Consider the following 26,996-nt stretch of genomic DNA (forward strand, 5'->3'; position numbering starts at 1 on the left):
CCTCAACAAGTACTCGCGAAAATGCCGTGGACGGTGCTGTAAAAAAACATAATTACGCGCTAAAGAAACCCGGTTCTGGTCCCCGTGGTTGTGTTGGATGTGGTAATGGAGTTCGGGGAAAATATCAGATCTGCACTAGATGCGGAGGAAACGAATATCGTGCTTTAATGGACTATTACACACACAGACATGAGTGGCACGAAAGCTTCAGAAATAAAAATCCTCCCACGGAGATCGAATACTTATCCTCGAAACGAATAATCCAACCAAAACCACAGCGTTGCGTTGGATGTGCCCAAAAAAATGTGTACGGGGATATTCAACTTTGTTTTACCTGCGGACGTAACGATTATAGGATTTATAAATCATACAACGAAGAACCGCTCACTGAGAAAGAATTTTACCAGAAGCAGCAGCAGAGGGAGTGAACCCACCATATTATTTTGTGTCTACGACTCAAACTACGCTATTTATCGTGTATGAAACGTCTATTTTAGCAGTAGCAGCGGGGGTGGGGGTTGAACCGACCTTACTCGTTACGTGGCCATCTTCGTAGACAAAATTTCACATAAAAAAAACAATAAAAAAATTAACAAAACAACAAAGTAGTGTTACTCAGACTGGGTCCTTTAAGAGAATCTCTCGATAAGACTCAATTTGGTTAAAGATGCGGGTTCATCTTGTGATTCTTTTTTCTTTTTCTCACCATGAAGAAGTGTCTCGAAGGGTACCTATTCCCTTAGGTCGGTTCGCCCCCCCCCCCCCCCCGCTGCTCGACATATGGGTTAATTTTAATGACTTTTCTGTTATAAAGTCAAGAATGTTTACCACTTTGCAAATATAACATCTAGCAAGTCCCAATGCACTGACAAAGAACAATGTCCACCCTGTAATGACAGTGTAACTCATCTTCTCGTATACCGACAACCCCGTACATGGCCGTATTAACATGGTATGACCCTTATGGGACTGATCGATTATATTCGTAATCATTTAATTTAAAGATAGGCAAGTTTTAATTTATGTTTCTATTAAATATTTTATAATTATGTGAAGCGAAATAATATTAAACTATTCTTGTCATTCATCTGTTTCAATGTGTGAACAAAGATTTCTTTATGAACCAAAATGTGCTCTCCCTCACAGTGGATTATTCCAATCGGCTGTCCAATCAGAAAGTATATGTAATATCATGTGACATACTGAGTATTTATAAGGTGTGACAAGGAAGCTGAACTTTCTCTATTCACTATATACGTGATTCTTGAATAGTACAGTAAAGAGCTATGGCAAATGAATTTGGAAATGAAATGAATGGAGAATTCCTTTTCACATCAGAATCAGTTGGAGAGGGTCACCCAGGTAATGACATACACTTTTAAGCCAGCACATGCTCCTAGATTCTGATGGATATGATGATGTTTCGTCACGTACGTTTGTTTACATGTTACTAAGTGGAGTAGTCGTTCGTTTTAAATAACGTCACAGGCACTGAGGCAGTGCAACTATACCATTGCACATGTTGTAACGACCATGCACAGCTAATTGTTATTATTGTCACCTGCCGAATGTCTAAACATTATTTCTTCTTATTGTAGATATACAAGTGTTATTATAACTTGCTGTTATTATAATTATAAAAGTAAAATTCATACAGGTCTTGTATGTGCACGTCTTAAATCTAAAATATCTTAAAATTTACTACCATGTTTGATTAACCGAAGTCTATCCTAATTTATTGAATGCATTTGTACCTAAACTGTCAAGAAACTTCCAGACGAAAATTGTCGGTCGCTGTCACAGTGGCCAGGTTCTAAACCAGGTCATTAAAAAGAGCACGTCTAGTCTAATCGTCACAATATAGGGTAGTACGAATTTGTTGATCAACATGCGTAGCTTTCATCGTACATCACAGTTCGCGACATTCAATCCGGATTATACTGAAGTACACCTGTAGGTCGATCTCGTCCAAAATGTCCACGTATTTTAAGATCGACTTTAATTTGAAGGTTTCATTGTAAGTTGACTAGCGTAAAACCATGTACTAAAAGTATAAGGCCAGATACGCATGGTTTCGAGGCTACAATTTTGCAGATACTGGCATTTCCATGAAAGAAGTTGTCACATAGTGCAAAAAAAAAAAAAAAATGAAAAAGAAAAACAACCTGTTTTGGACTCTGTGTCCAATGTTACTTTCATAAAGCTGGATAAAGCCCCCTTATCCCCCACTTGAGCATAGCTAGTTGTCATTGTTATTTTTGTATCACCAGATGATAATAATTTGGAGTCCAAGTCCTCTGTATAATTTACTAATTTTTTTCTCGAGGAGTTTACAAGATGTCCAGTTATGCATTATCTGTCCATTAGCACAAATGTCTTCTCACAACTCATTTTAAACTACCTGTATGATTGCCTTGAAATTTCACACACACACACACACATAAGTACGTAACCAACATTAGGGCGAAATATGTCACACAGCAGCATTAGGGTGATAGAATGACATCATGTTGTGTTACGAAACTGCAGCACATATTTGTATATGAATTCATCAAAATAATCTATAATTCCTATTATCAAACTTCAATATTCATGTTTAAAACAGCAAAAAGTATTGTTAAATGATAACACACGTGTCACCTTAATACCGTATCGCCTTAATGCCAACACACAACTGTGATGGTCAAAACATCCTTATAGCGACAGACTCTTCACACACATATTCTGTCTAGTCCAGCATTAAGGCGACATTATTTCTAAGGGCCCTATTGCTATACCACACAAAATATGAAACTAAAACTATATTTTAAGATGATCAGAATCATAAATATATGCCTTTTAAAACTGTAATACGTATGTTCATCCACATCCTTATGGCGATATAATCTTGACACATATTCTGTCTAATCCAGCATTAAGGCGACATTATTCGTAACGGCCCTATTGCTATACCAAACAAAACAATGGAATAAAATTATATTTTAAGATGGTCAAAATCATAAATATATGTCATTTTAAAACTGTATCGCAACCTCTGCTTATCCATTTCCAAATGTATTTATGTTTGAACTTTTTTAAAAATGTCATAGGCAGTCAATCAAATATAAGACAGAAGCTGCACTATTGTTTTCAAGCCATAGTAATTTTTTAAGTCCATCTAAAAGGGTGTGGTCATAATAGTTTTTGCACCAATGAGTAGATGAAAATAATCCCCCGCCCATCCCATATATCGAAGTGTCCTCAATTAGAAATTTGCTTGAAATGAGCTAATAACCGACATGTTTAATCAGATTGATGAAAATATTTTAGTGAAATACATCCATTAATTACTCAAAGCAATCTAATTTTCTTCTTATTTCATGTTCTAAAAGTTTGCCTGCAATATTTATCACAGGCTGAATTAGCACACAAGAATTAGCAGGAAGCTGCATCCCGCGCAATAATGAAAGATGTCTACCATTTATGAGCTGCATGTGTTTGTGTACATTCATATAGAAAATATAACCAAAGTCATACTTCATCTCATTTCAAGTTACAGCAGCACATAAAAAGCTGAACAAAACAAGATTTAAAAAAATTATGTCTATTGTTGGATTTTGACCCAATTCAATAATATGAGTAATGCCATATATAGACCACCAATGTGCTTTGATACAATATGTAAATTTCTTGGTCAAAATATTCTCAATATATATTGACGAGCAGTGAAAATTTATTGTATTCCAGTAGAGTGAATTGTCAAGACTATTATGGCCTATAGTAAAATAAAGATAGGATATTTTCTTGCTCCAAGTGAATAAAAGATATATTTCATTAAGTGTATTTTAACAACTGGCGAAGCTACGAGTGAAACAGTTCATTTCACATTGAATCGCGATTTTTTAAAACTCAGTTATTTTTCAGGTCAGTGTCATCAAATGCATCTAAACGTTACTAATTCGTGTCACGCAAAGTGCTTAAAATGAATTTGGTACTTTTAGTTACATTTAATGACACTAATCTGAAATTTGCCAAGTTACAGATACGAAACATTCATTATGTTGAATGAACTATGAGGTTTTTACCGGAGAGATGAAATATATTGTTTATTCACTTATTCACTCAGACCAAGCAAATTTTCTTTTAATTTTATGCTCAGCTGTATTGGCTAGAAATAGTATAAGATTGATAACAGATTTCTTACTGTATCCCCCGAGCAGCGGGGTTGGGGTGGGGTGGGGGTCGGGTTGGCCGACCTTTGGGAGAGGGTGAGAAGATTCCAACATTAAGACCCCAGTTCCAAATCCGGGCCCTAGTTGATTTATTATTTGCCAAAATCCTCGTTTGCAAGATCTAGTTGGTGTTTTGAACTCCACATGGGCTAGACCCATAAGTTGATTGGGCTTAAAGAGTTAAGGCTAGAACTGGTGGGTCAGCTAACCTTTATTAGCCCACCCCCCCCCCCCCGCCTTCCACCAAGGCCCCGATTCTACAATCGGGCCTTGTAAAAATGCAGATTTCTTTGTTGTCAAAAGCCAACCCGAACCTTGTATATAAGCCTGATTGGCAAGACCCTGGTATTGCTTTGAAATCCTCACAGGTCAAGGGCCACAATGTGCGACAAAAAGGCTCATGTGGTATAGTAGTGCAAACAAAAATTATGTGCACGCATGTCGCTGCGTTTACTGTTTGATGTGCATTTAAGTACATCCACGGTCCGTGATGTATAACTAAATCGTTGTTGTAATATTAATAGCAATAATATGTTTCTGCGCTAACTATGGAATATTGCACAGCTAAAATAGCTCAACATCGACTAGAACTAATTAAGAAATATCTCCCCATCCCTGATTCTATCAAATAGCAGCTATAACACCGTCAGGAAGCTCAGGTGGAATTTTCAGAAGGTAGATAACAGTTATCTAAATTAAATGTATAACCAACCAAAATAAATTGTTACAGCAACTGAGGCAACAAAAATATCTTAATACATTACCCGAGGATATTGCTGGTCATCCTCAACCCGCTCCACCACCTCATTAACCTCTACAACCACAGCCCGGAGTTTGACCGCCGCCACCACCAAAGTTAGAACTAACATGATAGATAAATTTACTGAGGAAGGTGTTGCCGCTATTATAGATTCAGACAAAATACTTGATATTGCCATGTTTGGATACGGGGGTAGACAAACGTATGTAAAACCAGAATATATTAAAACTCTAAAAGCTGTCTATTGGGTTAAATATTTATATTGCGTTGCTTTTAATATTCAGCAGATCACATCTGAGGAAGATATTAATAATTTTGTTATCAATGACCAGACAGCAAAGGAACATACTGCAAGAGTAAAACAGAAAGCTAAAGAAAAACTGGAAGAATTGACACGTAAACTTGAAAAAGCAGCAGGCGAAAGGAGAAAATTAGGTGTAAAAACCAAATCTGAAACAAGGAATGAAAAGGTAGAAGCTGAGTCAGAGGCACTCTCCTTAACCACAACCAGATTCGCGCAATATCTCACGAAAAACTATGGTAAGAGACTTTGCCACTCTTAATAATTTAGTTTTTGGTCCAGTGGAAGTTGTTGAGCAGGCTCTGGCACAGGAACCACCATGCTCGACTCTAGGATATGCAATAACAATTCATTCATTGCAGGGGCTAACAAACTCATATCTATGTTTGGATTGTCGATGATCACGTCGAATGGTAACATTTAGTGTATTTTAGCATTATCTAGAGCTACAAAAATGTGTCAGCTTCTGAAAATTGTCTGCGACAACTCCAGGATGGTTTATAATCAACCTCAGGTGAGATCCACCCATGGGATCCCCTGTATGCCAATCCCAGGCACCGTAGAGAAAAGATTAGAAAATATACGCGAGTTTGATCTTGATGCTGAATTTATCATCATGCTTAAACAACGACAAAATAATTACTGTGCCTGCTGTAACACAATAATGTTGTGGGAATATTTTCCTAATGACGTACGACAATTTACCTTGGACAGAATCAATAGATGTTGTGGTCACACACATGAAACATTCTCGGTGACATGTCTTAAGCGTAACCCACGTAGGGCAATAGTACCAGTACACGCTAGTATATACATCTGACATATTGGACGCTCGTTATTAAATAATAAATTAATTTTGACTGACTTTGTTATGCGGACGGAAACTAAAATACCTTTTATTTTGATATATGGCGTCAAATCCTTCAGAACATTCACTTTCTTGTAATAATCCCTGTCAGAACAGAACACCTATCAATACATCTATTAATGACCTTATTTTTAAATTGCTGATACTTCCAAATACCTTCTCTCCAGTTGACCTTCCGGACATGTTTGCAAATTTCTTCTGTGACAAAGTACAAACTATTAGAGATAAGCTTGACACCACAATTTCAAATGACTCGTTGTCACCATACATTTGGGATACAGATTTTGAGTGGCAACCTATAGCAGCCATTGAACTTGTCTCTATGGATTTCGTATGTACAATCCTGATGAAGAGTGCACCAAAGTCACGTGAACTTCATCCAATTCCAACATCACTGCTGCTTGAGTGCTTAGATCCAGTATTGCCTTCACTAACTGATGTTATTAATACCTCTCTCTCATCAGGGGAATTCCCATCATTTTTCAAAACTGCCATTGTAAAGCCTCTGCTGAAGAAACCAACACTAGACCATAACGATTTAAAGAACTACCAACCAGTTTCTAATCCCCCATTTATATAAAAAATATTAGAAAAGGTTGTTCTATCCCAGCTTGTATCTCATCTGAATTCAAAGTCTTTTCAGCAATGTATAATCTGCATATCACCCTTGCCACAGTACTGAAACTACTCTAAGACTTCTAAAAGTAGTTAATGACATTCTCCCTGCTTTGGATAGTGGAAAGATTACAGTCCTCATCCTCCTTGATTTGTCTGCAGCATTTGACACAATAGACCATGATATATTACTTCACCGTCTCCAGCATGTATTTGGCATTCATAATACAGCCTTACTGTGGTTCAAGTCCTACTTGGTCAACAGGACACAAATTATGTCTGCAAATGGAATACACTCCAGCCCAGTTGATCTATGTTGTGGTGTTCCACAGGGGTTTGTTCTTGGACCTGTTCTCTTCATTCTATACACTCAGCCGCTCTTAAGTGTCATATATCATCATCCAGTGTCTCACCAATTTTACACTGATGACACCCAGATATACAAATCTAGCCACCCAAGTGAAGTTGATGCTACCATCCAAGGTGTAGAGAGGTGCATTTCTGATGTGAAATCATGGATGACATATAACAAGCTGCAGCTGAATGATGATGAAACTGAGACCATTCTTATCACAACACAAAGACTTTCTCAATTCACATCCTTTACCTCAAACAAAAAATATCAGCAACACCAACATTAAATTCACACAATCAGTATGAAACCTAGGTGTTACTCTGGACAGTACTCTTACATTGCACCAACATGTTATGAACATATGCAAGGTTGCATATCTTGAGCTGAGATGCATCAGCTCCATTCGCAAATATCTTTCAGTTGATGCCACTAAAACACTTGTGTGTTCATTAGTACTTTCAAGACTGGACCATTGTAACTCAATTCTGTCTGGTTCATCTCAATATCTACTCCAGAAACTTTCACAATCAGAGCACACCTCTCCACTGCTCTGTACACTACACTGGCTTTCCATTCGATCCAGAATCAAACACAAAATTTGTTCTCGGTGATACATTTCAATGACGGACTCTAGTCCAACATACCTATCCGACCTCACCCATGTGTACAAATCAGCAAGATACTTATGTTCCTCTTCTGACAATCATATACTCATTGTTCCCAATATAAAAACAAAGTCATATTGACAGCGTGTTTTTTTTTTGCATACTAGGGCCCAGCACCGTGGAATGAATTGCCCACTGAGACACAAAGACACAGTGATCCCATTCAAGAGTGCTCTCAAAACTCACTTATTTCGACTGCAAGAACAAACTTAAAGACCTAATAATGTTTCCTACCTTAAATATTCTCAGCACGTTTTTTATGTTTTCTAATTTCATGGTGTTTGTTTTTGTAATCATATCATTATATATGTTTTTTTATCTTATAGGTGTCGTCCAGTGTTGTAAAGCGCTTAGAGCTTCTAAAGATAAAGCACTAAACAAAGTCCTCATTATTATTATTATTATGATTATTATCTAATTTAGGGCATTATGCATTTCCACAGGTCTATGGACTGCTATAATTGATAGCAGGAATTATATTTGCTACAGCCAGCACTGCTGCCACATACTAAAATTACATGTCAGCTGAAACTATATAATATGCTAAATCCATTATTTTCTTCTCCAATGGGATCAGTACCCCAAAACTGTTGTTTTATGGGACAAAAATATATCCATATAATTTTTTGTCAGAAAATTATAAACACAATGGCTTACGATTGTATCACATGACTACATTGTTATGAATTTAAATTTATCATACAAGTAATACAAAATTACATTTCATGACATCACAAATGATATTATCAAGTCATGCAATGGAAAGATATAATAAATATGGCTTCCAAATGAATCTGATAGTCATTTCATGACACACCTGCAGTTTGATGTAACAGTTATCAAAATCAGTATTTTTAATCATGCAGTAAATAAAATCTGCATTTATGCTCATTTCAAAATAAATGAATGAACTTGTCAAATTATTCCAATCAAGGCCTAAAAAAGATGAAATTATTTTACTTATATCATAATTTTCATTTTGAAATGAATACTAGTATCTGATGATCTATTTAAAACTTTTCTTTGCAGTAATTTTTTTTCTCCTAACAATTTCATTGTGGACTTTATATTTTATTCTCCTCCAATTTCCATTGCAGCTCTCTGCTATGTGTGGATTCAAAGCAAAGAACGCATCTACTTGCTTTTATCTGAAAAGAAAAAATAGTTAAAACCACCTGTGTAATTCAATTTATGTTAAAAACACTACAGCTCTTTATCCAAACATTAGAGACAAGGACAGCTTATGTTCATCAACGTTTCACACACACACACACACACAGTTTGACCCCGCTATAACATGGTAGTTGGGAGCATATATATATATATATATATATATATATATATATATATATATATATATATATATATATAAAAAACAAAATTCTCTCTACATGTAGAAAAATACCAAATATTGTAGACGTTTATCATTCTGTGAAATATGCATACTTGTTAAATTTAAGTTGCAAATGACCATTTACAATGATGTTTTACTTACACATCATCTATTACAAGTATTATACCATTATATTATCTAGAATGTGGCGTGTATATGAGTAGAAACAATGGGTTCAATTATATATACTCTAACGTAAATGCTATATTAAAGTATTATTAGCTCAACATATTAATTTCATTTTTCTAGAATGACACCTGATAGTAAAGCGTATATTACTTACTAGGCACCACATCTGTCACGAGGTTTGTGTGAAAGTAATCCATTACCTTAACTTCATCATCAAGCTTCCACATTACTTTCTTGGCTGTAACACAATTATGATAAATATACATGTGTGGTTCCAGTTGTGTTAATTATTTAAGTAACATCAATGGCTTTTTTAAACCATCCAAAATTTGGAAAATTGGATAGATTTATTCAGTTTCTTGCAGCGTTGGAGCGAAAACATTCATAGTTAAATATTATTTAGTCATGATCAACAATGGAAACATGCTCAGATAGTTCCTCATAATGTTAAAACACAAAAAAGTTCATAAGTATCTAGAGACTGTAGCGTTTTGTCTGCCACTTTTTCAAAGAAATCATAGGATACTTTTTAAAAAATATCATTCTTATCCATCTTGGTCTAAAATTTCCTAGTATCACACAATTTTTATACATTTGACTGGTTTAAAAGACACATATCAAACTCGAAGTTAAATCAATTCTATGTACATACCGAATTTGTTTCAAATCCAGTCATTATATTGAAACTGAAATGTGAGATGACTAAATTTAACATTAAGAATGAAATTTTACATTTATTGTTCAATATAGCCCATCTTTCCTCCTATTTTGGTGGAATGGTTGTCTGGGTGGGTATCTAATCGAATGGAGTATCGGAGGAGCAGTTCTTGCCTACGTAATTTTAAGGGTAGTTCTCCTGTCAGTGTTTGTAGTTCTTCTAATGATGCTGAGGGGAGTGTTCCTGTGCATAATAGTACGGCTTTTCTCTGGATAGTGTCAAGTTTTTGTAGTACAGGTTGCTTAGCTGAATTATATGCTTGGCAACCGTAATCCAGTTTTGATCTAATTAGGCTTTTATATATCGTGAGGAGGGTTTCCTGGTTGGATCCCCAGTCAGTCCCTGTGATGTTCCTGAGTAAATTGAGATCTTTGTTACAATTCTGGGCGAGTTGTTCAGTGTGCTGTTTCCATGTGAGGTGGTTGTCAAAGAACATTCCTAGGAACTTTACTACTGTTACATATTTGATTAATTGATTTTGTATATAGAAATTTGGATAGACTAGGTTGTTATTTCCTTTGGGGGTGAATATGATTGCCACAGTTTTTTCATGAGATATTTTGAAACCCCATTTATCCGCCCATCTCCCTATGTTGTCTAGGCTCTACTGGATTTCTTTAACTACTGTGTTATTGGCAGAATTTCCATTCCTCCATATGCCACTATCATCTGCAAATTGTGACAAGTTTATTTTTGTGGAGGCTGCATCGAGGTCAAGGTCATTTACCATTAGGTTAAATAGTAAGGGACTTGTTACACTGAATTGTGGTGTTCCATTTTCAAGTGAAAATTCTTATGAATGGGTGTTGCCTATTCTTGTGGTAATTTTCTGGCCTGTGAGGAAATCGCCAATCCATTTGAACAAGCGTCCAGTTATTCCAAATTGGTTTAGTTTGGCCATTAGTCCATTGGTCCATACTAGGTCAAACACTTTTTCTGGGTCTAAAAAAAAACCTCTATGAGGTTGCGATCGGTTTTCCTATGTGCATTAAAAGTGAGTTTGATGTCTGTTTCCAATCTGAGAAGTTGGTCAGTGGTGGACCGTTTGTTCCAAAAGCCACATTGATTTATGGAGAGTAGGTTATTGGTTTCTAGGTGGTGTTTTAACCTATTTGCGATTATTGTTTCCATTATTTTGCAAATATTGTTTGTAAGGGAGATGGGTCGGTACGAATTTATGTTGTTGGGATCTTTACCTAGCTTGGGGATTGGTACTACTATGGCCTGTTTCCATTTGGTGGGTAGTTGGCCTTTATCCCATATCCTATTAAAGAATTTGATTATGGCTATTGTTATATTGATAGGTAGTTTTTTGTAGATAATGTAACCTAACTGATCCTTACCAGTGGATGTTTCGTTTTTGGATCGTAGGGCTGTCTTCCATTCATGTACTGTGATGTCGCTATTTAGGTGAGATTCTTTTGTTCCTTGGTCTTGAAACATTTGAGGTTGGGTTCCCTCCATTAGTTTTTGTGTTCTTGAAAGTTTCTGGTGTGATTATTGTTGCTACTCATGTTTGAAAAATGCTTCGCTAGGAGGTCTGCCTTATCTTTATTTGTTATGGCATTTTTAATTTTTGGGGCTGAGGTAGTTGCTTTCCCTTTGATGGCTTTTATCTTATCCCATATTTGTTTTGATTTTAGACTCAGTTTAGAGCAAAAGGTTTGCCATAGATTAATTTTAGCAGTTTTTATAGTTTGTTTTAGTGCTTTTTCTTTGTCTTTATATTGCTGGAAGTAGATAGAATTTTTGGTGCGTTTATATTTATTTAAGGCCCTTTTTTTGTCTTTATGTGCTATAGTGCACTGTTTAGTCCACCATGGTACAGGGTTTTTATTTTGGATATTAGTTGTCTTTGGTATGCATCGGTTAGCTGCTTCTATAATTGTGTCTGTTATGTTATCATAATACATGTCAATACTTGGGCTTTCTAAATTATCTGATTTACTCTAGCTAGTAATAATTGGAATTGGTCCCAATGTGCCTGTTGGTACCTCCATTTAGGTGGGGTTTCATTTGGAATGTGTTGAGTTTTTGTTTGAATATTGATTGTGATGGGAAAATGGTCACTTCCTAACATATCTTCCCGATCCACCCACCAATTTGTGATTTGAGCCAATTTGGGGTAATGATGGTTAGGTCTATGGCTGAGAGAGTGCCATCCTCAGGGTTTAATCTAGTGTTCGACCCGTCATTTAAGATGACCAGATTGTTCTCAATTATCCCTTTTTCAACCATTTTCCCTCTTTGATCTTTCTTTTTACCTCCCCATAATTCACTGTGTGCGTTGAAGTCGCCACAGATCATTAGATTGTTGTTATTAGTGATTGCCTTTAGTGAGATTAGGTTGGTAGGGCAGAAGGTACTCCCTGGGTCGTATGCATTTTTTATTTGTGGTTCCTATATTTATCATTACTGACATTATTTCGATGCTATTATTGATGTCTAGGTTAAGGGGTACTTCTGTTACTTCATAGTAGATTAGTGTATCTATTTAAAAAATTGCTAGTCCCCCCACTTTCTGCCCCATGGGTCTGTTTTTAAAGATTCCCTGGGTATAGACCATTCTTAATGAGATCCTCATGAATATTAATGTATCGCGAAAACGAGGCTACGGTAGGCAGACTGAGAAAAAAATATGGCGTCTTACTGTACATCGAGTAACGATCTGAGCTGTTTGCCAGATATTTCTTTTACATTCGTTGAGAATTTCATCACGGGTGTCTCCAGCAGTTCAGGGAATGAACAGATGACAAAAGGATTCAAGTATTACAGTGAGGGATATGTCCATTCTCTTAAAGGTAAGTTGATTTACGTCCTATCTTGAGTGTACTTTTTCTCTACTGCACACAAAACACAAGTTAACGATATAGAAATGAAACTATTTAAAGCATAATTTTTTTTTTTCTGAGTAGGTCTGATTTAAATGTACAGCTGTCAGTCAGTACTGTGGTCAAAACACGCGGTCAAAATAAAACATTTACAAAACGTGCATAGTGACACAAACTGCCCTTTTAACCAACCACGCCCCCTTCCTCACCAACAGAGACTTTGTGGTGCGCTTTAAATAGTTTTGGGTACATACCTTGCATTTTAATATGTATCAAAAGTACACAACCTGACATTTTTATATTTACCCACAAAACAGCAGGATTATTTGTTCAAAGCTGTTTTATATCCATTCATATATATATATATATATATATATTTTTTTTTTTTCAAAGAGCACCCTGCTCCCAAACACACAAATTGGTCCCTTATTTATGTGAACTTCTTCATTGTTCATTGATTATAATTATTATTATTGTTGTGGTGTTGGTAGATGGATGAATTTTAACACCCAGTATGTAACTGCACACATTAGATCAAGTAAACATAATAGGGAATAATCGTGTCTAAACAATATAACATTTTTTCATTTTATGTATGGGATATTATGTTAATCTGTTTATTAAACTGAGTTTCTCTTTTGTTTTCAGTTTATAGAGATGGAAATGAATGCCTTGTCAAGGGACGGTGTTTTAGATCACAAAAGAAGAATGAGTCACCACATGTTGTTGAGGTAAACCTGTCATTTTCATTCATATTTATATTATAAATTATTAAAATTATATTCAACATGCACAGATATTTTTAATATTTCAACACTTAAAATATTATTGAAATTCAGATCTTGCATAAATGCTGTCTACGATACAGTTTGGCCATATCATATTTCTTCAAATAAACTTTCCAGGGCTGTCTATTTTCCTAAATTAGGATTGCTTTTGGAATACAAAATGAGTATGCTGTAAAGAAAAGAAGAAAAGAAAATTATCCGATTTGTATCCTTTTTAAAAGAAATTTCAACAACAAAAATTTGTAAAACCTGCTTAAGAAATCAAGGAAAATAATTTGTATTGCATAAATGACACCCCAGTGTGTAGGAACATTTTATTTGAATAAGAAACAAAACCACCTTTTAAATTATTGCGATTTATGATTTTGGTTTGTTTTTATATAAAAAAAATAACTTTTTTCTTCTAGAGAATGAATGACAATGTCAATCTGTACCCAAGTGGCATAATTGTGAGCCCATTTTGTCATTGGCTTGCTGCAACTCCTGATCATAAAGTCTACAACCCCAACAGGACCCCCCCCCTTATGGTTTGTTGGAGATTAAATGTCCAGTTGCAGACACTTTACTATCTCTGATGTACCTTGCGGTCTCTAATGATGCCTTGAAATTGAAGACAAACTACAACTACTACTACCAAGTTCAAATGCAGTTGGCAGTTACAGGACTGGAATGGTGTGATTTTTGTGTGTGGTTGGAAAATGACTTTCATGTTGAGACTATTCTGTTTGACAGGGAATTTTGGCAAGCTGTCAAGGACAAGCTTGATCTCTTCTGTTATAGATTCTACCTCAATTAGTACGTTCTCCTGTTTGTATATATGCATATGAATGTTTTGTAAGATATATTAAAATGAATTTTCTATGCCTTTACATTATTAAATCATTCTGACAACTCCAAGCAAAATGGCTGCAAGTCATTTGCCAATGTGGACTTTGTTGCACTGCTTTTAAAATCTACTTACATAAATTGTCAATTTTAAATTTAGCGTAGCTGGTTTTGCTTACTATATATGTATATAGGCCGGAACAGTCACCCATAGATGCATTATAGAATTGTGTATCATTTTCACATGAACCCTTTGAGTAATTGTATATATATATATATATATATATATATCGACATACACACATCTTACCAAAGGTATTTGCATGAAATTCAAGATGTCATTGAAATATTACACGATGTTACTAAAGGTGTTTTAAAATAACTTGTATATTACTGAAATGTTAATAAAATGAACAAGATTCACACATCTAAAAGGTATTTGCATGACAAGATGCCAATGAAATGTGGCATGATTTTAAGGTCTAAAAATAAACTACTGAAATGTCAATAAAATGAACCTTATGTGGTACTTTCATAATGTCTCAGTATCTTTGTTTTCATTCACAAGTTCTACATGATACTTCCATGTCACAAAATGCTATTTCTTTTGTTTAATTAGTGGTCATTTGAACAAAGTCAGTACATTTGCTACTGTCCACAACTGATTTATTGACCCAGAAATTGTCAAAGGCACCACAGACTGTAATAACTTTGTATTCTTTCACCCTCTTAATGTATCTTTACACATGTATCCTCAGGCTTGCAATTTTTTGATTGGTTTCCACCTGGGAAGCTGTGAACTACCCATCACTACACCGAAAGTGTGGTGTTGCAATGGAAACACCAGTACCTTCTAAAACTTAATGTAAAACAAAACCTTTATCTGCCATGATTTGGTCCCCTGGTTCTAACAAATCTATAAGCCCTGACAGCTTTGTGATCTCCACATCACTCATGCATCCAGAGTACAAGGAAGACACACGTGATTGCACCGTGTGGGGCTATCCCTACCAAACCTTTTCAGGTGTTGTGAGTTTTGTAGTTTGAATAAGTCTTTGATGCAAGCACTAGAGATGAGGGTCTTTCTGTAAATATTTCTGTGCAGTCAATAATAATTCTAGTTCCTGGGTAGGACAGTTGAAAATCGAGAGGCATATTTGCTTGAACCTGCTCACGACTTGGTAAGAAATACAAATAATTTGTCCACATGATTATTTTCCGACTTACAGTATACCTGTGAATATTAAATCGAACAGACATATCTTCAATCGGAAATCCACATCTCAATCTACACAAAAACATGAAAAGTTCATCCACTGGGTCCATTGCCTTTTGCCGTCCCCTGATGTTGATGTCATTCCCTGTGCTGTAATATAAGCTCTTCATTCTAATTGCAGTAGGTTTGATGCTATTGAAGAAGGTTATAAAAACCTCATATGTGGGAAAACCAGTGTAAAATTCTATCATTTCATCATCATCTGTAAATCTGTTCAATCCAAATTTCTCCATGTTTATTTTTGTTTATTCAAATCTTGAAGTTGCCTTTCCTTCTCTTCCAATTCTGTTACTGCTTTCCTCAGTCTCTTCTCCAGCTCTGTAATTTTACTTTTGCATGCCATATGCAACTCACAGGATCTGAAGAAGATAAAATAATAATGTAGCTTTTCATCAACATTTGTTAACTATAATGGAGACAAAAAAATATAACTAGTAAAGTTACCAGCTTCACTATAATTTAAAATTATACAAGAGTTTTAACAGAGGCTGCTTTCCACTGATTGTCTGCTCTCTCTCTCTCTCTCTCTCTCTCATACACATAAACACACTGTGTCATGCACACACACACCATGAAATAAATGTGTAAAACAAAAGTTACAAAGCTATGGTTTGATTAAATATCAGTGCCATCTGGAGGAGAACAGCAAGCAAAATAAGCCCCACATAAATCAGGTCTTTTCAGAGTAAATAAGAGAAATTATGCAGTGATGTTTTATCAACAGCTTCATTAATTCTTATCCACTCTCTCTCTCTCTCTCTCTCGTAATTTCATTCAACTTGTACTCTCATCATTTTCATTGTACTGGTGCTGTCTCTCTTCTCTATCGTGGTCATTTACATTCTACTTGTTTTTTTAACGAGGTAATAACTTTACTTTTTCTGTACTTACTACTCCTACGCAAAATTCATAATTTCTTATAAAAATGCGCTGCTTGGAGGTACGCCCAGTTTTCGATGACCCCGTTATGTGGAATGGGACTAGGGGTAACATTTTTAGAAACCTGTCATTATAAAACACACATACATACAATCATTTACTTCATTGACAGAATCTATTTTGCATTTGGAATTCTTATTCTTACATCATTCAGTTGCAAGTAAATATAAACACACCAACAAACATCCAGTTTCTTACCTTAAAATTCAGCCCCTCATCACGACGTATTGCAACAATCCATTTTCTACGAAGCTCCATCTTCTTCACTGATGGGATATGGTGGAAGCTTAAATCTATGTGAATTCTAGCATTCCCATTGCACAACGGAACACAACAATAATTGTCACGATTTTTTCTGTTGCCGGTATCAACTGTGGCAGCCATGGTTGCGAGGTAAAATGAAGCTGGTGCCTATATTAGCCTCGTTTTGGATTCGCTGACCCAGGGTCACATGAATATATGAATACATTCTAAGAATGGTCTATAGCCTTGTAGTTTGGGCAGGCGTTTGTGTTCTTGTGTTATGAGGGTTTCCTGTAGGCAGATTACGTCTGGTTTTACGGCCGTATTATTCAGTTTGTTCTGCAGTTCTGATAGGTTTTTAAAGATTCCTCTGCAGTTCCATTGCCAGATGGTGATTTTATTATTTTTTGTACTATTCATTTTTGACGTTGTCTTTATCTGTTAGTTTTGTGGTCCAATCAGCTAGTATGGTGAAAATGGTGTTGAGGGTTCTCATTATGCTACTGAGATCTTGCATTAGGGTTCCTGTTGTTAGGTTCATTACTTCCTGTATTCTGTGTTGGGGTGTGTTAAGTTTGGGGATGTTTGGGGTGACAGTTTTGTTTGTATCTGGAATGTTATCAGGGTGGTCATGGTTTATTGCAATGTGGGTTGTAGTTTTTGGTTCTTTTGTTTCCTGATTCGAGGGTATGTTTTGTGGTGCAATGTTTTCCCTTCTGATTCTGCGTGGAGAGTTTTGGTGCTTATTGATTGTTTCAGAGGTAGATTTTGGTGTGTTGGGGTTGTTTTTACAAATAATGTTTTTGGCAGAATGGTAGGTGAGGTGTTTTTCGTTCATTAAGTCCACCATTTGTTTCTCTTTTATTGCAATTCTGCATTCTGCCTATCTAGGATAATGGTTTTCGTTACATTTAGCACATTTTTGTTTAATTGTGTGGCATTCTCCTTTGTGTTGACCTCCGCAGTACTTACATCTTGGTTTGAATCTACATCTGAGGGCATAGTGTCCCCAGTGCAGGCATTTGGTGCAAAATCTTGGCCTATTTACGTAGTTTTCCAGTTTATGGCACACTCCTGACTGTCCTAGTTTTATTATTGAGGGTATTGGCTCGGCAGCCTCTATAACTGCTTTGTTTGTTCCTTGTCCCTTGTGATTTTTAAGACGATATACTTTGGTGGTCTGTGTTCCATTTGCTGTGAGTTTATGAAGTATGAGTTCATTGCTTATGTCCTTGTTGTATCCGTTTAGTGCTATTACTTTTTTTAAAGATAGTGGTTTTAGTGGGTTCAGCCAGATTAGTTGTGGTTTCACTGTGTTTGGAGTTCGAAGTGACTCGTGTTTTCCTCTGAGTGCTATGGTGTCTCTCTACTTTGATCTTTATTAGGCCTATAGTTTCAATTTGGATGAATTTTTCCACCTGTTGAATTATGCTGCATTGGACAATCAGGTAGTTTCGCCTTGGTCTTATCAGTTTGAATTGTTCAGTGTGAATTTTGGCCAGTGCTGTCATAATACTATTGGTACTTAGACTAGTAATTCTGTTGCACCTGCTGCTTATGTATATGGTGTGTTCGATGGAATGATAATTGTAAATTTTGTTTTGGGGGTTATGTTGTTGCTTTATTTCCTGTTTTTAGTTAACCTTACTTGTGGGTTTTTTTTGGTTGTTTTGGGGTTTTAGCGGGCCCTTGCCATTACCTGGGTATGTGTTTTGGGTGTTTTGGGTTGTTTGGGGTCTTTGGGTTGCCATATTAGTGAGTAGTGGGTAGTTTTGTAGTGTCTAATTCATTGGATTTGTTCCCATAGGTTTGTGGTTCCCTTGCTGTTATTATCCCAGATGATCCAGGAGTTTGGCTTGAGTGTATAGTTTCTTTCCTAATGTTTTATTTATTGTTGTTTGCTTGATTTCCTGTTGTTGGTTTGTTTGCATGTTTCTAGAATTGGTTATTTCATTTTTGGTGAATTTTGGGGTGCTGGTTATGGTTATGTGGTCTAATTGTGGGGAGTTTAAGGCATGTCGGTTACTGTCAAATTCATTTGTTAGGTTTGGAATAGTGGTGTCTATATTTTCATTTGTGTTTGGTTTTTCCGCTTCCTTGAAGAGGATTGGCGATAGTATTGGCATTGTATTTATATTGTTCCCTGGAGTGTAGTTTTGTATTTCTAGTAGTTTCTGTTGGTGGGGTGGGGGTGCGTTAGTTATGTCTGCTGGTTTGTGGTTTGTTTGGTCTGTGTTTGTGACCAGAATTTGGGGTCCCAGTGTGATGTTGGTTGAATTCGAGTTTGCTGTGGTTGGTACGACTTGCATTAATCTTGCTTGTTTTACATGCTTTATTGTTGCTGTTTGGAGTTGTGATACATCCAATATTTTTACCGATTTATTGAGAGGGTTGTTTGGTGGTTTGTGTGTTTGCGTGTTTGGATTGAATAGAGCCATTTGTTTGGACCTAGTTTGCATTCTTCTACTTAAATTGCATATAGCATTGAATGATGACTTATCTTTTGTTTTTGTCCTAACCCAGTCCGCTCCTCTGCTAGAAGTCTCTCCTTTGTTCCTTTGTTTTCTGTTACGTGTTCCTATCGTTCCTTTGTTTGAGAGTTCCTTTGTTCTGTGCAATTCCTTTGTTCACGGCTTGGCGGTTTGCTAATCGTTTCCTCTTCTTGGTATTATTTCTTTGCTCTTGTTTTCCTGTTCCTTTATTCTGTTTTAATTGGTGATGGTGGTGGCCGCACTCAGTAGAACTTTTAAAATTATACACCAAGCCGGTTTTACACAGTAAACAAATCAAGCAAATTGAGAGATAGTTTTCAAACTTGACGTTATGGGAATGACGTCACTAAAATAAACAACGTTAGTTTACATATGACAGTTTGTCATTCTATGTAATTCTGAATATATTTAAAGGATATTGAAACAATTGTCACAAAAACCTCACACAATTTTTTCTTGGCAACATGGTGTAATATTCAATAACAACACTATCCATTTGCGAAGAAACTTCAATAAAATTTGCAACAATATCAGAGCTAAAAATATACGTTTGTTCGCTGTGACGTCAGGAATGAGACTGTGAATATGCAACTAAAATAACCATTTTAAGTGTGCAAATATGAAAGGAAAATAAGTGTGTTAATAGTGCAAATATGCATGGAAAATAAGCATGTTAAGTGTGCAAATATGCATGGAAAATAAGCATGTTAAGTGTGCAATATACATGGAAAATAAGCATGTTAAGAGTGCAAATATGCAATGAAATTAGCATATTAAGGGCCAAATATGCAAGGAAAATAAGCATGGTAAGGGTGTATATATGCAGAGCCAAAAAGGTACACAGGTTGCTGATAAGAAAGAGAAATAATTGTTCAATGAAAGATATGAAAAACATTATTAGCTAACTTAATAAGCTTGCTTTAGGGTCCAAAATATACACCCATTAAAATGATGTTGTCAATATTGTACAATAATGGCCAAAATAGCTTCCACTGAAATTGATGGTATTTTTATTGTGCATTACAGACCAAAATATCTAATCCTTAAATTGATGGTATTAATATTATGCAGGACTTGTTGGCCTAATAAGAATATTTAGCAAAAGGCTCCCACACTAAACATTTTACTATGAAGAAAACCAAAATTCCCAATTCAAGCTATATTATTTATTATAATAGCTCAAAATTATGCCTTACAAATGCTGAGTACAAATATTTTTGTTCCTCTATTATCATACTTGAAACTGATATACTGACAGCAATCAGCACTTGTAGATTGTATGATATACTTGAGCTTGCCTGTTTAGACTTTATCAGTCTTACATATCATTTCATTCCGAGTCTTATGGTAACATCTGATACTAAAATATTTTGGACCCTGTCCATTAAAAGCATTAGTACAATAAGCAGCAAATTACAAGCATGTGTTGTTGTGCATGCAGCATGTGCTTACTTAGATTATCAATGCTTATAGCACACGACCTGAAAAATAAAAATGTAGGAAAAACAAAGCATCATGTCAGAAAAATATATCTTTTTTTTTTTGCTATACTCATCTTTATTAATACAAATGAAATAGTTTAGTTTCAATCCCAACTATTATTAGTGACACATGTGGATATAAGCAAACTGATAATACATTCAGATAAAAAATTAAATACTTTAATAATTATAATAATGATGAAATACAGTTTTGGGGTCAATATTACAAATGGAGGTAGAAAACAGAATTAGTAATTTTAAAAAATGTTGAGCTTTACTATATTTATTTGAATAAAGTATTTCATTTCACAATCATGAAAAGAATCAATCCCGTCCCAGGAAAAAAACCATTTAAATCCAAGATATTGATAGAATAAAGTATAAAAATATTTATCATGATACTTATCTGACAGTGCTATGGATGGAACGACATCTTATTCAATGTTTCTTCAACCAACATTTGCTATAAAGGAGCAAAGATTGTAATTGAATTTAAAAATAACAAAAGGCAGTATGAAATATGCTAATGCGACTGAAACATATAAATAGCCACTAAAGTAAAAACTACATCCTTTCATGTGCAGACAATCTGGAACACTCTATACTGTAAGAAAGACAAATATGTAGATATGACATCTAACATTATATAAAAAAATGAACAGTAAAAGTAATCTTATATTCCAGTAATTATGCACATCATACAAAGTGTGCACAGCATGATTTTTTTTGGTTCATGCTTCATCGAATTTCAAAAAATAAATAGCCAATCCTTTTAATTAAATTCAACTGCATAAATAGTTAAATAGACTCAATTTTGATAACATTCTTTTATTTATTCATATTTTGAATTTCACTCATTAAGGCACAATAATTATAGAACAGTGAATCCCACTGACATATTTACAACTAATCAGAGAAAGTTTTCCAGCTCACTGACTTTTATAAATTATCTAATACTACACCTATCTAGTGACTGCATAGCTCAGATGGTTACAGTTGTGTCAATAATATGAATGTCCTGGATTTGAGTCCCCCTGTGACCAGATTATTATTTTCTTCTTTATTTTAATGTAAAGACTAAATTTTAGATTTCCATATTTTAATGGTATTCAGATTTCAAATAACTGATTATTCCATACATACCAATGAATTTCTCATGGCACCATCATGTCTTAACAAGATATGTAAGCAGATGATGCTTATTTTTTCTTCTAAAGTGTATATTACTTGTAGCATTAGCAAAGATATCTTCTTTTTTAAATTAAGGTCCAGTGCCCATAATTAAAATCTTACGTAAGAAATATGACTTAATCATATCATATTCTAAATATAGTCTTCATTCATCATTATGTACAGAAAAATAGTATAGGCAGGCATGGCTTAAAAAAAGTTAGGTCCATATAGGTATGAAACGAAAAAAATTCAAAAGGGACTTTTTTATTTTTAAAACACTGTATGTAATATAATGGCTAAACCAGCTCAGTTAGATGCAGATTAAATTATTCATGTACTGGACAAAAAACCGGCTCAATAACTATATTACAGTAATGTAATTGCAAATTGATAAAACTGCTGAATCAGCTAGCACTTAAAATACAGTCAAGATTTCTAAACTAATATTTGAGACAATAACTGTAGCATATACATGAAACCACAAACCTTCACACCGTAGTATCTGTCCTAATTTCATTGTTGTTGATAGAACATTACTGCAACTATACGCTGATGGCAAAACTGAAGCATAAAAGTCGATAAATGAATGAGCTAGACCCTTCTTTCCAATCAAATCGGCACAGCCAAGAACAAATATGACGCTATGCATGAAATGTGGATGCATCTATTTTTAGAATGAAGGACTTTCTTAATAATTTTGATATATGCACTACAAAGGCTTGACACATGGTTCTGGCAAACATTATCCTTTATCTTATCGTACAGGTGTCTAATTTTGTCATCATTGTATTTCTCAAAATAAAACTTGGAAACCTTTGGACTACTTTTCAACATGTTTTAGTTATAATATTTAGTTTTAAACGAAAAATAGCAGGCTTTAAGGATTTTTCTTCGCTAGCAAAGACAATGGTCTAAAAGAATAAAAACCAAGTCAATCACCTACTCAGATGAGTCAAATAGTGGTATTTGATTGGTTAATGCTAGGAATGATGCCACTGAGGCATGCATTCGGGTGAAGTGGGTGTCTAAGTTGCCTAAAATATTTCAACTTTGCCTTCTTCTGTTAGGAAAGCAAAAACGACTTCACCTGTGATTTTTTACAGGTTCATTGATGGATCATCCTTTGTGAGATGCTCCCTCCACTTAGCCGGGTTAGTTCCAGTGTTATAGCTCAGTGCAAAATGTAGGCATCAAGCCATCAAATAGCTGGTGTTGATATCAATTGTGCAGACAAACAAACTCTTACAGATTCACAGGCATGTGGGTTTTTTAAGGTGCTTGACCGTTAATCATTTCATGAGTAAATTAGCAACTATTACTGCCCAATTTCCACAAGCTATCATTTGATGATAAAAACATACAAACTTGTGTTGTGCAATTTAAACTTAGGTAAATAGCAATTGGTTTTATAAAAATAAAATCGGTAACTTGAACATTTTAACTGCTGCATATATACATGTAGTATTATCTTCAAAAATCATTTGGTAACTCTAAGGTGGCACTCTACAGTTTCGTATTTTGCAAATGAGTTAGAAATTTAAAGAAAAAGAATTTCCCCGGCTTTCCTCACTGGTTATACTGGCTATTTAAAAAAGACCTTGTAAATCTTAGGAATAATTCAAAGAACCTTTAATACCCTTTATTTTGGTGTATGATTGATGGGTGTAATAATGGATTAGAGAGTATACAGCTTGGCCTTACTCCAGATGTGCACCTTTAAAAAAGTGCTAGCTCCACTTGGTCATTTTCACTTCCTGGACTTCAGAGGCATATTGTATTAAAAAAAAAAAGAGCTGACAACTTTTTTTTACGTTTTATATATTTGGTAATTCATTCATTGCAATTTTCTGGCAAAATTCATTTTCCCTATTTTAATAGCTGCTATGGATAGTGTACTTTAGACTAATTCAGGCTGATTTTTAGCACAAAGGAGTAGTCATTTTAGTTAGCAGTGTCCTTAAGTCATGTACAATTTCCAAAAGTACAATATCCAAAGAAATATCATCCACATTACATTAACGTAGCACAGAGGTATGACAACATTCTCTCCACTGTGCATGTTTTAAATGCAAACAACCTCACCTTACATACATCACTCTCTCAAACTGGTGAGCACCCCATAAGTGAACCTCTCACGTGGAATCAATGGTGGACATCAATGTGTCTGGGAAGTACCACTTTGTTAGATTGTCTCTTTTTGTAAACCACTGGGCAAATATATTGAGGAAAATATACAATACCTAGAAAGCAGTCTAAATATTACTATAGTGAATATTTAGCTTTAAAATGCAATTATGTTGGTCTGAAACACATAGGACAATGCTATATGTTGTGGAATTCAAGAGATGAAGTAAAGGTCAAGCTTGTTTTTTAAGTTCACGAATTTCTGTGAAAATATGAAGAAGAAAAAAAGCAAAGCAAATATTATTGCACTAATTCCTAACATAGACAAATAATTAAACTTTACATTTGCAATCATATCAAAGGACTGTCATAATCATAATGAAGTTATAAAGTGAGCGGTTACATTAAGAAATCCCCTCTTTCTATAGATACTAAAATAGGTGACCTGCATGGCCGGCCGGCTATGATGATTCCTTTGAAAAAAGGATCTATTTCATTCACATACTTAAGTGCATTGTCTATGAACAGTTACAATCAAGTTTTATCAACACAAAGAAATTTGGACGAACAGTATGATCTGAAAGATGTGTGTATTTGCTCTAACGTACATGGTACAGGGGTTGTTTCAAACAAGTTTAGAAATCTTTTCAAATGCCATTTTATAATGAACTTTCAGAAAATAATAGTAAAAAAATCATGATTAAGGGTAGTTGATTAGCATTGGTACTAACTTGAAATTACAATATTGTAATCTAGTTACTCAGTTAAAATTCATTACAATGTATAGCTTCTGTTGTTTTCTTTTTATTAAGTCATATTGCCAAATTATGGTTATAGATGATAGTTTATAAACATGCACCAAATGTATTTATAAAAGTGAAACAGATCTCAAAAAATGTTTTACTTCACAATAAAGTACTGCTTAAAAAAACAATGATAAATGCAAATATGCATACTGGGAAAAAGATGGCACAATTCAAATAAGAGAATGAAAACCCACCCATATATATATATATATATATATATATATATATATATATATATATATATATATATATATATATATATTGTGCATGACTCGCTTTGCTCCCACTTCTCCCTGTTCAGCTCTCACTTATCCTGTTTCTGCCCAAAAGGAGAAGTCCATTCTCTGTAAAATTCAAGTTTAGCTTGACAACTGGAGATAACTCACAAAATGTTATACATGAAAATAAATTATTGCTTAAAACCAATGTTAAATCCAAATATGCATACTGGGAAATAGAGGGCATAATTAACATAAGAGAACGATAACACACAAAAGCAGATACAGTAGAACCTGTCTTGAAAGACAATCCCATCTATCAAACAATAATGGTCTCTCAAAATATGTGGTCTCTCATAACAGGTCAAAACACTATAATCAATAAAACTGCATGGAGATCCTGGTTTCTCAAAACAAATTTTCTCTCATAGCAGCAGTCTCTCAAGACAAGTTTTACTATATAGATATATATATATATATATATATATATATGTATGTCCAAAAGAAGAAGTCACTTCCCCCTAAAATTCAAGTCTACCTTGACCTCTGTGTCATGTTGAAATTATCAATAACCACTCACTTGCTAGTTTTGTTACAATAATCAACTGATAGGATTACAGGATTATGGTTTTAGTATTTATCTACATATTAATAGTAATGTTTTTCATTAAATACTGCATGCTTCACTGCTTTCTTTTGCATTGTATTGTTATCAATGTCAGAAAACAATCTAGACCTTACAGGGCTTCTTGAATTCCAGCTGTAGCATTATCTCCTACATTTCTGACTTACATAATTATATTCTATGTCGAATCTTTATCACATAATATTTTGACAAATGCATTCTATGAATTGTATATTTTTCCTTATCTGCCCATTAGGCAAAAAAGGAATTAAATTAAGTAAAAAAATACCCCAAGACAATCCAATCAAGATGTACTTCCTAGATACAGCTATATCTGTCCTTATTGCAACATGACAGGTTGTTGTTGTATGGTTTAATGCCATTTTTTAGCACACGATAGGCTATACATGGCTGCCAGTATTAATGGTGGAGGAAGATGCTGGGAAAACCCCAGAAACAACCACTGACCCAGGAGAAGCTACTGGCAAGCTTTCTCACATACCCACATTAGCCAAAGCCACATGACAGGTTTATTTACACTGTCAAACTGATTTTATGAAGAACACAGCAGTTAAAATAACTCCAAACAATCTGAGAGCCCTTTGCTAATTTTAAAATAAATTTGTATATACATAATAGATGTTAATTTGGAAACAAAAACTGTTATGTTTTCAGCAAAAACTTGTGGAAATCAGACCATGATAACTTGCTCTAGGTGGGGTTTATGGTCAGTGTATTACAGCACATGCCTGTGATTGTGCCAGTGTTTGATTGTTGGCACAATTGATATCAACACCATTTATCTGATATATGCAATGCTTATTGCCTTGAGCTATAATGCAACAAGACAACTACACAGGAAATACCTGGATAAGTAGAGGGAGCACATCTGCAGTCGGATACTACGGTCACTTGATGTACAGTTAACAATTACAGGGCAAAGTTGCTTTTGCTTGTCTAAAAGAAAAAGCTGAACTCAACATTATTTTTATACTTAGTCACCCACTTCGCCTGGTAGCATGGGTCCTGAATTATACAAAAATCTTCCTAAGGTGGAAGAGGCAACTAATGGAGCCCTAATAAGTTGCTGAATATGAATAATTTAACAGTGTCTTTAAAGAACTTGACAATGAAAATGCAGCATTTTTTATGTGTGATCA

General features: G+C 34.8%; 2 protein-coding genes and 1 long non-coding RNA gene across 4 annotated transcripts in view; 2 read left to right on the forward strand and 1 right to left on the reverse strand.

Moving 5' to 3' along the window:
- The first annotated feature begins 1,218 nt into the window (after window positions 1–1,218).
- The window catches only part of LOC149791862 (S-adenosylmethionine synthase-like), a 58,590-nt gene continuing 32,812 nt past the window's right edge, over window positions 1,219–26,996 (forward strand). Inside the window, exon 1 of the mRNA XM_089970363.1 lies at window positions 1,219–1,362. Coding sequence (XP_089826489.1) covers window positions 1,287–1,362 — 76 coding nt within the window. The 5' untranslated portion in view covers window positions 1,219–1,286. The remainder of the gene's footprint in view (window positions 1,363–26,996) is intronic.
- On the forward strand, window positions 9,883–14,209 carry LOC149791863 (uncharacterized). 2 transcript variants are annotated; one of them, XM_089970362.1, is made up of 3 exons: window positions 9,883–12,816; window positions 13,502–13,577; window positions 14,042–14,173. In XM_089970362.1, the coding sequence occupies exons 1-3, from the start codon at window positions 12,654–12,656 to the stop codon at window positions 14,046–14,048; spliced, it is 246 nt and encodes an 81-aa protein (XP_089826488.1). In that variant the 5' UTR covers window positions 9,883–12,653; the 3' UTR covers window positions 14,049–14,173. The 2 variants fall into 2 exon arrangements, with proteins under 2 accessions (XP_089826488.1, XP_089826487.1); XM_089970361.1 differs by having other exon boundaries at window positions 9,886–12,816; window positions 13,495–13,577; window positions 14,042–14,209.
- Window positions 13,587–18,960, reverse strand: LOC149791864 (uncharacterized). The gene is made up of 2 exons (XR_016423429.1): window positions 16,873–18,960; window positions 13,587–16,094 (listed from the first exon to the last, which is right to left on the reverse strand). It is a non-coding gene; the product is annotated as an uncharacterized LOC149791864 (long non-coding RNA).

The sequence above is a fragment of the Sinohyriopsis cumingii genome, chromosome 9 (assembly GCF_028554795.1).
Source record: "Sinohyriopsis cumingii isolate HCF-2022 chromosome 9, ASM2855479v2, whole genome shotgun sequence".
Classification (NCBI taxonomy): Eukaryota; Metazoa; Mollusca; class Bivalvia; order Unionida; family Unionidae; genus Sinohyriopsis; species Sinohyriopsis cumingii.

Coding starts and splice junctions, on each gene's coding strand:
- LOC149791863 (XM_089970361.1), top strand. CDS start 12,654: ATGGCGTCTTACTGTACATCGAGTAACGATCTGAGCTGTTTGCCAGAT. Junction 12,817..13,494: donor ATATGTCCATTCTCTTAAAG/GTAAGTTGATTT, acceptor TTTTGTTTTCAG/TTTATAGAGATGGAAATGAA. Junction 13,578..14,041: donor AGTCACCACATGTTGTTGAG/GTAAACCTGTCA, acceptor TTTTTCTTCTAG/AGAATGAATGACAATGTCAA.